The 14,372-nt window shown below is 54.0% G+C and overlaps 1 protein-coding gene and 1 pseudogene across 1 annotated transcript; both read left to right on the plus strand.

Annotated features, from left to right (window-relative positions):
- The first annotated feature begins 4,520 nt into the window (after nucleotides 1-4,520).
- Nucleotides 4,521-5,477, plus strand: LOC137160175 (olfactory receptor 52K2-like). The gene has a single exon (XM_067558627.1). It carries the CDS (start codon nucleotides 4,521-4,523, stop codon nucleotides 5,475-5,477), a length of 957 nt encoding a protein of 318 aa, XP_067414728.1.
- Nucleotides 5,478-11,870: 6,393 nt separating this feature from the next.
- Nucleotides 11,871-12,827, plus strand: LOC137160186 (olfactory receptor 52K2-like; annotated as a pseudogene).
- The last annotated feature ends 1,545 nt before the right edge of the window (nucleotides 12,828-14,372 follow it).

The following is a 14,372-nucleotide window of genomic DNA, read 5'->3' on the forward strand; positions in this document are numbered from 1 at the left end:
GCAAGACCCTTTGGGTGGAAGCTGAAGACAGAAAAATTCCAGTAGAAATAAGGACCAAATGTTTAACACTGAGGGTGATTCAAGGTTAGAACAAAGTGTGCAGGGACGTGGTGAATTCTCCTTTTCTTCATGTTGTCACACCAAGACTGGATGCTTCTCTGGAAGATATTCTGAGGGCTTGGTGACACTTAATACGTTACAGCGGCTGCACTGTTTCACTTCAGTGTAGACACTGCCTGTGCTGACTGGAGGGGTTCTCCCATCAGCGCAGGTAATCCATCTCTCTGAGAGGTGGTAGGTAGGTGAATGGAAGAATTCTTCTCTCGACCTTGTGCTGTCTACACTGGAGGTTAGGTTAGTATACCTACGTCTGTCAGGGGGGTGGATTTCTTTCTTCTGAAAAAAGGGAATGCAATTTTGGGTTGCATTAACAGAGGCATCGCATGCAAGTCACGGAAGTGATAGCCCTGCTCTACTAGGCGCTGGCTAGCCTTCACTTGCAGTATTGTGTCCAATTTTGGTCACCAATGTGTGGAAAGGATGTGGGGAAACTGCTAAAGATGCAGAGGAGAGCGGCAAAGATGCTCAGAGGGATGGAATAGAAGCTATCTGAGCAAAGGCTGAAGATGCAGAGGAGAGCGGCAAAGATGCTCAGAGGGATGGAATAGAAGCTATCTGAGCAAAGGCTGAAGGAACTTGGTATGTTTAGTTTAGAACAGAGGAGATATGGGGGGACATGATCACCATCTTCAGATACTTGAAAGACTGCTGAATAAAAAGACAGAAAAGTTGTTCTCTCTTGCAACTGCGGGCAGGACAAGAGGCAGTGGGTTCAAACTACAGCATAACAGAGTTAGATTAAATCTCAGGCAGAAATCCCTCAGTGTAAGAACATTCCCATTCCAGCGCTGCACCACCCTGATAGAGATAAACTTTCCTAATATCCAACCTAACCCTCCCCCACTGCAACTTGAGACCGTTGCTCCTTGTTCTGTCATCTGCCACCATTGAGAACAGCCTAGCTCCATCCTCCCTGGAACCCCCTTTCAGCTAGTTAAAGGCCACTATCAAATCCCCCCTCATTCTGCTCTTCTGCAGACTAAACAAGCCTAGTTCCCTCAGCCTCTCCTCCTAAGTCTTGCGCTCCAGCCCCCTCATCATTTTTGTTGCCCTCCGCTGAACTCTCTCCAACTTCTTCACGTCTTTTTTGTAGTGGGCACAAAACTGGACACAATACTCCAAATGTGGCTTCACCAATGCCGAATAGAGGGGAATAATCACTTCCCGTGACCTGCTGGCAATGCTCCTACTCATGCAGCCCAATATGCTATTAGCCTTCTTGGCAACCAGGGCACACTGCTGACTCATATCCAGCTTTTTATCCACTGTTACCCCCAGGTCCTTTTCTGCAGAGCTGCTGCCTAGCTCATCGGTCCCCAGTCTGTAGCTGTGCATGGGATTCTTCCTTCCTAAGTGCAGGACTCTGCACTTGTCCTTGTTGAACCTCATCAGATTTCTTTTGGCCCAATCCGTCTAGGTCACTCTGTATCCTATCCCTACCTTCCAGGGTATCTACCACTCCCCACAGCTTAGTGTCATCTGCAAACTTGCTGAGGGTGCAATTTACCCCATCCTCCAGATCATTAATGAAGATTTTGAACAAAACCACTGCCGTGTACAGAGATACAATCATTCCCCTCCTCCCACTCACTAGTCCCATTCATACATCCAAGGATCACATTAGCCCTTTTTGCCACAGCATCACACTAGGAGCTCAGGATGACTTGGTTGTCCACTATGGTCCCTAAATCCTTTCCAGAGTCACTGGTTTCCATTCTACAGTCCCTTATTCTGTAGCTCAGGCCTGCATTTGGCTGTATTAAAACATTTTGTTTCAATGGTCAAACAGTCCAGATCTGTCTGTCTGCCTGCCTTGTTCTCAGCACTTTAACCACTCTGCCAACTTTGTGTCATCCACAAATTTTGCCTGCAATGATTTTATGTTCACTTCCAGATCATTGATGAAAATGTGGAATTGCACTGGGCCTAGAACTGATCCCCTGCAAAATCCCAGTAGAAACCCACCCCCAATCACTGACAATGGCCCATTTGCACCTGCTTTCTTAGATCTGTCTGTTAGTCCGTTTTAGTCCATTTAACATGTGCTCTATTGCTAGTGTATGGTGTAAATTTTTTCTATCTGAATGTTTTGCTCTGCTAAATCAAATGCCTCACGGAAAGTGAAGTCTGTTGCATCTGCTCTGTTCCCTTGATCCACCCAACTTGTACTCTCATTAACGGATGAAATTGGGTTTGTCTGACAAAACCAGTTTTCCATAACTCGTGTTGACTGGCATTAATTATATTCCTACCCTTTAATTCTATATCGATTTAATCCCACATCAGCTTTTTCCATTGTTTTACCCAGGATTGGTATCAGGCTAACCAACCTGTAGTCATCCTGCTCGCCCTTTTGGAATATTGGCAATCTATTAGCACTCTTCCAGATGGCTGGAATGTCCCCAGTATTTCAAGATTTATTAAACATTTACATAAGTGGGTTGCAGGATCTCCTAGGCCACCTCTTTTACTCACTGGTGCAAGTTTTCCAGGCCTGTTCATTTAAAAAAGGTTGTTCCCTAGTAAATGCTTTTGAACATCCTCCTTGAGTGCTAAAGCGCTGGAAAGCATTTCATAACCTCCTGTGGTATGAGTACACCAAACTGCTTCTTTCCAAATACAGAACAAAGATATTGACTGACCACATCTACCTTTTCTGTCACATTCACAAGATTTCTTTCTCTCTCCGGAAATTGTGAGGATTGTTTTTGTTCTTAATTTACTGAGTAATCTCCTGTTTGTTATCCTTAGCCATGCCAAAGATGGATTTTTCCCTGACGTCTTTGACATCCCTTGTCCATTTTCATAAGGTCCCAGTTCTATTGCTTGCTATCTATTTATCTGTTTTCCCATTGGTTGTATATTGCTTCCCCCCTCCCACCCGTAATTACTGCCTTCCTTTTGCCACTGAACTGGGTTCCTTCCTTCACTGTGGAATCGTGGCTTTTGGGCTCTCTAATAAACTCTTCACAATTTTCATTCACGTTTTTCCTCCCAATCAATTTTGCAGATAATTTTCCAGCGTTTGGGAATTACCCTTTGGAAGCACTGAGTGTCTAGAGATGTAATTGGTTGGGAACTATTCTCTGTTTGTCCATTTGAACGTCATCCGCTCCATGCTTGGTTTTGTTCTCCTCTATCACATGCCCCCTTCAGAGACAGGTGAGGGGCCCTGCTGGGCTGGCTGTTCCGGTCTGGGGAAGCGCAGAGGGGGCAGGCTCAGGGTGTGGGGTGAGTGCTGAGAGCCAGGGGTAAGGGGACTATTCGCCCCTCACTGGCACGCAGGGGGTCTTTCTGACTGGCATCTCCCCCCACCAAGGGGCAGGGGCAGGTGGATGAGGAAGCAGGACCCTGAGACAGACAGACCCCAGGGCCAATGGGGAGAGGCCAATGTGCCAGGTCAGCCAGATTGACAGGGCAGACAGGCCAATGAGGGAGTCAGGATGGCGGGGTGGGTCCTATCCTCCATGTGAGCTGGGGCTGCCTGGGCAGAGCTAAGGACAGAGCATCCGGACTGAGCGGGGAGAAGAGGAGCCAGGCCAGGGAGCTGAGATGAGCATGGCCGAGCAGAGCTGCACCAAGCAGAGCCGTGAAGGGGCTGGTGCTGGGACTGGGGCTGGGGCCGGGTGCGGTCAGTGAGCGGCTGGGCAGCGACGTGGGGCCCTGGGCAGGGCCTGGCGCAGGGAGACGCCCCCAGCCCAGAGGCCGCGCAGGCGGGACTCAGGAGGGTCGTGACCCCGACGGGGGGGCTGACGCTGGGAGAAGGTCCCTGCCCCCTGGGGCATGTGGCTGCCCCGGAGCCTGTGTCTGACCCACGGCGTTCCTGCCCCACAGCCAGGCCTGGGCAGTGCCTGCAACGGGTGACCCAGACTGTGAGCATCCCTCATACTCCACAGATGCCGTGTGTGGGGCCGGGCCAGGGGCAGCGCTGGGTGTTTGCCTTCCCCCTTCCTCCTCTTTTCCACTTGTTTATTGGTGGCTATTTAATAAATTGTATTTGCTTTGAGCCACACACAACGATCAGTGGGTCAGGGAAGTACCCAGTGCAGCACCCCCAGGGTAGGGACACCCTCGCCCCTGTGCTAAGTGACCATGACAAGGTTGGGGGTCGAGCCCCCAGGGATCCTGGGCCTAGCCAGCTCTTCCTCAGGAAGGTGTGGGGCTCAGCCCTCCTTGGCTGGCAGTGCGGCACGGCAGCTCCCCTCTGGCTGCAAATCCTGTTCTGCTGCTCTGTGAACGGAGACGTTCGACCAGCAGTGTCAGCAAGTTGCTTTAGGGTTTGCTGTTCTGCAGGGTGTTTGGCTAATGCTAATGCTAATGGCTCTCTGTCAGTTACAGCCCCGGACAGGGCCTGGGAAGCAGGCGTGCCGTGGACCAGACCAGACCCAGCCGGCCCCACCATGGCAGCTCCCAACAGGACCACGCCCCACCCCTCCACCTTCATCCTCCTGGGCATCCCGGGGCTGGAGGCGGCGCACGGCTGGATCTCCATCCCCTTCTGCTCTGCCTATATTCTGTCCCTTCTCGGGAACTGCCTCCTCCTGGTCGTTATCAAGACCGAGCCGAGCCTCCACGAGCCCATGTACCTTTTCCTTTCTATGCTGGCGCTCGCCGACCTGGTTGTCTCCAGCACCGCCCTGCCCAAAATCCTCTCCATATTCTGGTTCAAGGACGGGGCCATTCGTATGGACGCTTGCCTGGCCCAAATGTATCTCCTTCACTCCCTGACGTGCATGGAGTCCGGGTTCATATTGGCCATGGCCTTCGATCGCTACGTCGCGATCTGTAACCCCCTGAGACACTCGGCCATCCTGACCCACAGGACCGTTGCCAAGATAGGGCTGGGGGTGGTTTTGAGGGGGGTCGTGTTGCTGTCTCCACACCCATTCCTGCTGAAACGGCTGCCGTACTGTGGGACCGACGTCATTTCTCACACCTATTGTGAGTTCATGGCCCTGGTGAAACTGGCCTGTGGAGACACGACGGTCACGAGAGCCTATAGTCTGCTCGTAGCGTTTCTCACTGCGGGGGTAGATTTTATCCTCATTGTCCTGTCCTACATCCTGATCCTCTGGACCGTCTGCATGCTCCCCTCCATGGAGGCGCAGCTCCCGGCCCTCAGCACCTGTGGCTCCCACCTTTGTGTCATCCTCGTGTCTTACACACCAGCGTTTTTCTCCTTTCTCACCCATCGGTTTGGATCCAGCGTGGCTCCCTACATTAACGTTATTGTTGCCAACATCTATCTGCTGGTTCCACCCATGACGAATCCCATCATCTATGGGGTCAGAACCAAAAAGATCCGGGAGAGCATCCTCAGGCTCTTCTCCATCAGGGGCCTTCCAGCTCTCTCGTAGGGGGAAGCACATCGTAAAGGAGAGCCTGACTCAGGGCCCCTCCCCTCGCGTTCTCCACCACCAGGAGACGTCCTTGTACACTCCGCATCCCCAGGAGACCCCCACCCCGGTGACGATCACACTGCATGCCCGTGGTGACGCCAGCAATCGCTGAGCTGGAAAGGGAATGCCAGGACGTTATGGGCTATTTTTAGTGGCCTGCCAGTGCAATTCAGCGACTGGAAAGATGGAGATGGAGCTGGCACCGGGTGACCAGCTGCTGTCTGCAGACACCCAGCGCGTGCCCGGCTCTGTCCGTTTTACACCAACACACCTGAGGGGCTCGTGGGAGGACTCCTCTTCTGGGGAACAGCTCCGGGTACACGACTCGGGCTAGCAGCTCTCTCATCCCCTGCCCCCACAGAGGGTTTTCTGCCACTGTGGGATCTTCTAAAAGCTCTGCCCTAGGAATGATTTGGGGGGCGGCTCTGGCCCGTGCGGTGCAGGGGGTCAGACTAGCTGATCACAATGGTCCCGTCAGACCTGGGAACGGATGAGTCTGTGGGGCAGGGGCGTGGGTGAGTCTAGCAGGGCCCTTCTGCTGGTTAGGTCAGCTGATGACCGTGCAGCGGATGAGTCTGTGCTTTGAGGCAGTAGGTGCTGGTCTCAGTCCCTGCTGATGACCATGCAGCCTGGGTCTGTGTGGCCAGTGTGTTACGAGCGGGTCACTGCTAGGGCTGGCACGGGGGCTCTTCTTCCGTCCCTTTGACACCCTGTAGCGGGACAGGCCAATGACCAGCTGGCCGAGTGGCCGCAGGGCGGGTGGTTCTGGTCCGGGCTGCTGCTCCGAGCGGCGTGGGGCGCGGGAGGAATGCAGACCCGATCCAGACTGGGGCCGCTGGGCACTGCGCCTACAGAAAGGGTTTTCAGTTATAGGCCCAAAACACAATCATTTCAGGACCCACTAACCTCAGTGCCGTTCAGCCAGCTCACCCCAGGGCCGTCCCAATCCCCTGCCCTCTGCAGCCTCCTGGCCGGCTTTGGCCGTGCCGAGGGCTGCACCTGTCCCCACTGACACCAGGCAGGGTTTGAGGCAGTCAGGGTTGCTCCCTGCTTAGCCCAGGTGCAGCGAGTGTAGTGAGGACGCAGCGCGGGAGCCGACAGGCCAGTCGGGAGCACAGAGGGAAGCAGGAACGGGTATAAAAGCAGCTCTGGGGGAGCCCAGGTGCTGACATGGGGAGCAGGGCTGTGTGGCAGGCAGGTGAGGCTGTGCATCAGACTCCAGCCAGCTTGGACCTAAAGCTCAGGTACAAAGTCCTGAGGGAAAAGACCATTGTGTGGATTATTCCTTCAGCTGTCAGGTCGCCTTTGTTCCTCCAGCCTGGGGGCCGGGAGCAGGCAGAACCCCTGCAATGGGTACCGGCTGGGAGCACCTTGTCCGGAGCCAGGCCTCTGCAGTAGGACAAGGGATCAGCTTTGAAACTAGCTAGACAAGAGTTGAGAGAGGCTGAAGGATAAGTCCCTGCTTTATCAGGGAAGGTGGGTTGACATGCGCAGGCCGGGCTGGCTTCTGTAGCTCACATGGCAGGAGATAAATGACGCACTTTGCACTACCCAGCTCATTACAAATGTACATGGGACCTGCACGGGAACCACAAGCCACCCCTGCCCAGGGACTGAAGGCTGGACAATAAAGAAACCGGGAGTCCTGACCCCCAGCTCCATTGCTTTAGCCACTACATGGCATCGCTTCTCTTTGTGTTGCAGTCGATTGATGCAGTGAGGCTTCGTGTGTGTCATGATGAAGGGAGCTGCAGTCCTTCTCACACAAGAAGGAATTTTTTAAGAAACAGCTACAAACCACAGCCACAAAAATAGGTTTTCGCACAGCTCAGCCTTCAACTTTGTCTTGCTTGTTTACCAGAGACCGCTCGCTGCCTGGAATCCTGCACAGTGCACAGAGACCTAACGATGTGCTGCACGGAACCCAATCAGTGCAGCGTGTGACTGTAAGGCCCTGCTTAGTGTCTTTCGGTAGCAGCACGCTAGCCATAATAATCTACATTTAATGCATGGAGAGGCTGGGGCCTAGAGTGAGCAAGTGACTTGTCCAAGGTCCCCCAGTGAATCCGTGGTGAAGCTGAAACTCTTCACTCCCAGCTCACCGAAGAGAGAGAGCGCCAGGCCTCTGTGCTGCTGTGTGGGCCTGACTAGCCAGGTCTGAGAGAGACTAAGCAAGGGACTGGCAGCTAGGGACCCGTTGGCTATGTTCTTGGCTCAAGGCACTGTCCTTCCTACTGCCTCAGTTTCCCCATCTGTTAAAGGGGGATACTGTCCAACTATCAACGGTGAGCTCTGTGTCCATATGTCACTCTGCCTCAGTGGCTCACAGTTGAGAACACCCGATTCCGGACAGACGGCTGAGAAGCAGGGCAGACTCACTCCACACTGGTGGTTCTTCAATCCCTAGATTATCCCAAGTCAGTAACAAAAGTGAACTTCTGTCTCACACACTGGTTACTGAGAAGTCACAAATGCAGTCCTCTTAGGCACCCAGCTCTGGGCTCACCACCCAGACGCTAGACTCTATGAGGAGTGGTTACTGGAACCATTTTCATCACGGAGAGGGGTCTTCTAATCTCCATAGATCAGTCACTTAGCCAGGTCAATATATCACTCAGGCCTGACCCAGTTTCAGGTTGATGCTAATCCTTTAGTAACTAAAATCTAAAGGTTTAATAATAAAAAAAGCTTCCTTGTCAGAAATCCAGCCCAGGGAAAAGCAGCAGGAAATGAAGACAAAAGATGGTGATGTCTCAGTGGGTTTTTATACCCTTTGCCCTGTGTGTGGAATTTTACCATCTCAAACACAGCTCTCAGCCTCTGTTTGTGGAAAGTTACTGGCCCCAGATGGAGTCCAGGGTCCCATGAGCAGATCACAGCTCCTTGCACGGCTTGGTGACTCACGGGGCAGCCATTGCTCATATTCTTGCAGAGCTGTGCACAGGAAGAGCTATCTGGGTGCTGGGAGTTTCTTCTGTGGCCCCTTGTGAGAGCTCAGTGTCCTTGACAGGCCATCAAGCCTCCTGGACTTTGAACAACCTGCCCAGCCAGGGGGCGTTTTAGAGTCCCCGTGTCTTCTGGGACTAGCCCAGGGACAGCCCTCCTCGCTGGGATTCAGTCCTGTGCTGTTGCTGATATTTGCACTGTGCTGACGATGTACTCAGGCCTTTTTAGAACATAAAAGCAGATTTGACTTTTTAATCTTGTGAATGCTGCAGTAGTGTGTGGTAGCAGAAAGCACTTTCACCCGGACCATGCCTCTTCTGACATTCCCACAGCGCCGCCTGCTCCAGAAGGGTTCCAGCAGCTTTAGTAACCAGAAATAGGATCCGTTGCACCCACTTCTGAGGGGGAACATGGCAGCTGTTTAGCAGCGCACAGCTCCCCTGCAGAACACAGTTTAGAACAGGACAGGAAGAGGAATTTCCTTTGAAACAAGGTCTTCATTTCATGTGTCCAGCCCAATGCAGCTTGAGTCCTTTATGGGAGGCGCTGGTCACAGTTCCATACAAAGAAGAAGAAGAATATTGTATCCAATCAACAGTCCAGGGTGACTCAGTTTACCCACGTTGAAATTTGACCAGGACATTGGGGTTGCCAACGTCACTTCTGCTGCCATGTAAGATTTTAGTAAAATGATCAGGGCCTCAGTTTTACATTGTGTCTGGAAATTAATTTGAGCAACCCACATACACCAGCACAGGCCATCGGTTTGTGGACTGATGGAGAGGGAAGGGTCATCAGCAAAATAAATCTGACATGTCAAACAGACGTGATTTCTTTTGTTAGGTGATAAAATTTGGTGGCTAAAGGGAACTGGGGAGATGTCAGAGACTTAGACCATTACAAGGTGTTTGATTTAATACCACATGATATTCAGATTAATAATCTAGCCCTAGACAGAATTACTGATCTCTGATCCCTTAGCGACAGCCCTGTGTGTTTGCAGAAAGTGTCCATGTCTCTCCTGCATCAGATCTCCTTCTCCAGATCTGCCTGTCTGCTAGCTAGCCATCCATCCCAGGAATTGACAGGGCGTCAGACCCTATGGAGATCTAGCTATTATCCCTACTTCTCTGACTAATTGACGATCATGTTTAAATGTACACAAGTACACTGAGCAGCCAATTCCTCTCTGACTCCGCAGAGAGCCCGAGATTTCTCCTCTCCCTTTGGGAAGGACCCTTAATTACTGTTTACTCCTACAGATGGATAAAGAACACAGATGCGCAGAGGTGGAGAGACATTGGCTGGTGTCTCCTCTCTGGAGCCTAGGAACCCCACTGGGATTGCCCAGAGCTATATTATAAACCCGTTTCCATCCTGCCTGGGGCACTTGCCCTGTGTCGGCTCTGAGTGTGGGATGTTGTTGCAGACGCTGCTGTGAGAGACGTTTGGGACACGGCTACCTGACAGGGGGATTCCCAGGGAAGACACTTCCAGCTCACAACTCACAGGTACCTATCGCATGCTCAGAGCGCACTGCTTGACAGACCTCGTGCAACGTGGGCAGGATGGGGTAGGGAACAAGTCTGTGGTCCTTTCCGCTCTGCACAGCCAGTAAACATCCCTGGCCCTTTTCACAGGTGATGAGTATATCCAGTATCACTGGCCACAATGCCCCTGTTTGCTATTGTCTAGTTTGCTGTGCCCGGTTGATGCCCCTGGGAGCAGGAACTGAGTAAAGAGCTCAGGAGTCAGCTGTGAGCTAATGCAGAATCACCTTCTCCCCTGGCACTTTGGGGGTCTGGCTGTAACGGGGCTGGAATGGAGGGGATCTTACCTCATTCTTTTCTGCCTGACACTCTCAAATAATCACTCAGTCAGAAGCAGACGCCCGGCATGGGAGACTTCAGGCCAAACGGTTCAAGTCTGGCAAACTTGTAAGCCACTGACAATGCGGTCTGATCAGTGTCAGTGTCAGACAGCCTTCACTAACAGGTGCCACCAGGGCTGCCTGCAATGGCCACAGCATGTTGGAATCCCATTTAGCTGAGCTCTTTGCCCCAACAATAGCTGTGGCCAGGAGTTCCACAGGCCAAATACATGTTATGGAGGGGTTCTCCCATCAGCGTAGGTAATCCATCTCTCTGAGAGGTGGTAGATAGGTGAATGGAAGAATTCTTCTCTCGACCTTGTGCAGTCTACACTCGAGATTAGCTTCGTAGAGCTACATCTGTCAGGGGGGTGGATTTCTTTCTTCTGCAAAAAAAGGAAATGCAATTTTGTGTTGCATTAACAGAGGCATCGCATGCAAGTCACAGGAGTTGATAGCCCTGCTCTGCTAGGCGCTGGTTAGCCGTCACTTGCAGTATTGTGTCCTATTTTGGTCACCAATGTGTGGAAAGGATGTGGGGAAACTGGGAAGGATGCAGAGGGGAGCGGCAAAGATGCTCAGAGGGATGGAATAGAAGCTATCTGAGCAAAGGCTGAAGGAACTCGGTATGTTTAGTTTAGAACAGAGGAGATATGGGGGGACATGATCACCATCTTCAGATACTTGAAAGGCTGCTATGAAAAAAGACAGAAAAGTTGTTCTCTCTTGCTACTGCGGGCAGGACAAGAGGCAGTGAGTTCAAACTACAGCGTAACAGAGTTAGATTAAATCTCAGGCAGAAATCCCTCAGTGTAAGAACATTCCCATTCCAGTGCTGCACCACCCTTCTAGGGAAAAGCTTTTTCCTAACGTCCAACCTAGACCTCCCCCTCTGCAACTTGAGACCATTGATCCTTGTTCTGTCATCTGCCACCACTGAGAACATCCTAGCTCCATCCTCCCTGGAACCCCCTTTCAGGTAGTTAAAGGCTGCTATCAAATCCCCCCTCACTCTTCTCTTCTGTAGACTGAACAAGCCCAGTTCCCTCAGCCTCTCCTCATAAGTCTTGTGCTTGTGTCTGACTGGCACACAGGGGGGTTTCTGACTGGTATCTCCCCGCACCAAGGGGCAGGGGTGAGTGGATGAGGAAGTGGATCAGTGGGTCAGGGAAGTGCCCAGTGCAGAGCCCCCGCTGTAGGGACACCCTCGCCCTGTGCTAAGTGACCATGGCAAGGTTGGGGGTCGAGCCCCCAGGGATCCTGGGCCTAGCCAGCTATTCCCCAGGAAGGTGCAGGGCTCAGCCCTCCGTAGCTGGCAGTGCGGCACGGCAGCTCCCCTCTGGCTGCGAATCCTGTTCTGCTGCTCTGTGAACGGAGACGTTCGACCAGCAGTGTCAGCAAGTTGCTTTAGGGTTTGCTGTTCTGCGGGGCGTTTGGCTAATGCTAATGCTAATGGCTCTCTGTCACTTCCAGCTCCGGACAGGGCCAGGGAAGCAGGCGTGCCGTGGACCAGACCAGACCCAGCCGGCCCCACCATGGCAGCTTCCAACAGGACCTCGCCCCACCCCTCCACCTTCATCCTCCTGGGCATCCCGGGGCTGGAGGCGGCGCACGGCTGGATCTCCATCCCCTTCTGCTCTGCCTATATTCTGTCCCTTCTCGGGAACTGCCTCCTCCTGGCCGTTATCAAGACCGAGCCGAGCCTCCACGAGCCCATGTACCTTTTCCTTTCCATGCTGGCGCTCGCCGACCTGACCATCTCCAGCACCGCCCTGCCCAAAATCCTCTCCATATTCTGGTTCAAGGACGGGGCCATTCGTATGGACGCTTGCCTGGCCCAGATGTATCTCCTTCACTCCCTGTCGTCCATGGCGTCCGGGTTCATACTGGCCATGGCCTTCGATCGCTACGTCGCGATCTGTAACCCCCTGAGACACTCGGCCATCCTGACCCACAGGGCCGTCGCCAAGATAGGGCTGGGGGTGGTTTTGAGGGGGGCTGTGTTACTGGCTCCACACCCGTTCCTGCTGAAACGGCTGCCGTAGTGCGAGACCAACGTCATTTCTCACACCTATTGTGAGTTCATGGCCCTGGTGAAACTGGCCTGTGCAGACACGACGGTCACGAGAGCCTATAGTCTGGCCGTAGCATTTCTCACAGGTGGGGTAGATTTTATCCTCATTGTCCTGTCCTACATCCTGATCCTCCGGACCGTCTGCATGCTCCCCTCCAGGGAGGCGCAGCTCCCGGCCCTCAGCACCTGTGGCTCCCACTTCTGTGTCATCCTCGTTTCTTACACACCAGCGTTTTTCTCCTTTCTCACCCATCGGTTTGGATCCAGCGTGGCTCCCCATGTTCACATTATTGTCGCCAACATCTATCTGCTGGTTCCACCCATGACGAATCCCATCATCTATGGGGTCAGAACCAAAAAGATCCAGGAGAGCGTCCTCAGGCTCTTCTCCATCAGGGGCCTTCCAGCTCTCTCGTAGGGGGAAGCACATCGTAATGCAGAGCCTGACTCATGGCCCCTCCCCTCGCGTTCACCACCACCAGGAGACGTCCTTGTACACTCCGCGTCCCCAGGAGACCCCCACCCCGGTGACGATCACACTGCATGCCCGTGGTGACGCCAGCAATCGCTGAGCTGGAAAGGGAACACCAGGACGTTACGGGCTATTTTTAGTGGCCTGCCAGTGCAATTCAGCGAGGGCTGCACCTGTCCCACTGACACCAGGCAGGGTTTGAGGCGGTCAGGGTTGCTCCCTGCTTAGCCCACGTGCGGCGAGTCCAGTGGGACGCAGCGCGGGAGCCGACAGGCCAGTCGGGAGCGCAGAGGAAGCAGGAACGGGTATAAAAGCAGCTCTGGGGGAGCCCAGGTGCTGACATGGGGAGCAGGGCTGTGTGGCAGGTGGGTGAGGCTGTGCATCAGACTCCAGCCAGCTTGGACCTAAAGCTCAGGTAGAAAGTCCTGAGGGAAAAGACCATTGTGTGGATTATTCCTTCAGCTGTCAGGTCGCCTTTGTTCCTCCAGCCTGGGGACCCGGAGCAGGCAGAACCCCTGCAATGGGAACGGGCTGGGAGCCCCTTGTCCTGAGCCAGGCCTCTGCAGTAGGACAAGGGATCAGCTTTGAAACTAGCTGGACAAGAGTTGAGAGAGGCTGAAGGATAAGCCCCTGCGTTACCAGGGAAGGTGGGTTGCTGTGCAGGGGCCGGGCTGGCTTCTGTAGCTCACACGGCAGGACATAAATGATGCACTTTGCACTACCCAGCTCGTTACAAATGTACATGGGACCTGCACGGGAACCACAAGCCACCCCTGCCCAGGGGCTGAAGGCTGGACAATAAAGAAACCGGGAGTCCTGACCCCCAGCACCATTGCTTTAGCCATGTATCCGGGAGGGGTGGTCCCCCTCTGAGGTGGACCCAGAGAGGGAGCCAGACCCACCCTGGCTGACAGAACCCTCCCCCAGGGGAAGCCCTGACCGGAGGCAGGTGGGCGGGTCTAGGCTGTTAAAGGCCCCAGTGGCCCCACCTGACTGGAAGCAGGGGGCGGAGCTAGGCCTTTAAAAGCCAGGTCGGTGAGCTTAGTTAGAGGGAGATGGCCAAAAGGGAAGGATGTGTCTCCTCCCTAAGGCTGGGCCGGGGAGCCGCGCTCAAAGGGAGCGGCCGGCCTTAACCCCAGCCTGGGGATCCACGGAGGCCTCCCCCCAGTATCCCACGGCCTGGGCGCCGGAAGAAGGCCCATCGGGGCTCCCCGCTGACTACGAGCCTGAGGAGAACCCCCCTGAGACACCCGGGGCCTGGGAGCCGGAAGCGGACCTGCCGGAGCAGTACAGAGCCTGGGACCCCGAGAACTTACCGGCCCTGCCCGAGGCCTGGGGGCCGCAGGACCTGGAAGAGCTGCTCTCCGAGGACGAGCCCATGGAGCTGCCCGAGCTGCCGCCTGTGGACGAGGAGGGCCTAGTAGGCCTACCACACCTCAGCGACCCAGAGGAGGCAGGTACCGGGGGTTTCGGGAAGGAAGAAGCCCAGAG

This window comes from Emydura macquarii, unplaced genomic scaffold (assembly GCF_026122565.2).
Source record: "Emydura macquarii macquarii isolate MOO-44397 ecotype Brisbane River unplaced genomic scaffold, CSIRO-AGI_Emac_v2 contig_2170, whole genome shotgun sequence".
In the NCBI taxonomy this organism is placed as follows: Eukaryota; Metazoa; Chordata; order Testudines; family Chelidae; genus Emydura; species Emydura macquarii.

Coding starts and splice junctions, on each gene's coding strand:
- LOC137160175 (XM_067558627.1), top strand. CDS start 4,521: ATGGCAGCTCCCAACAGGACCACGCCCCACCCCTCCACCTTCATCCTC.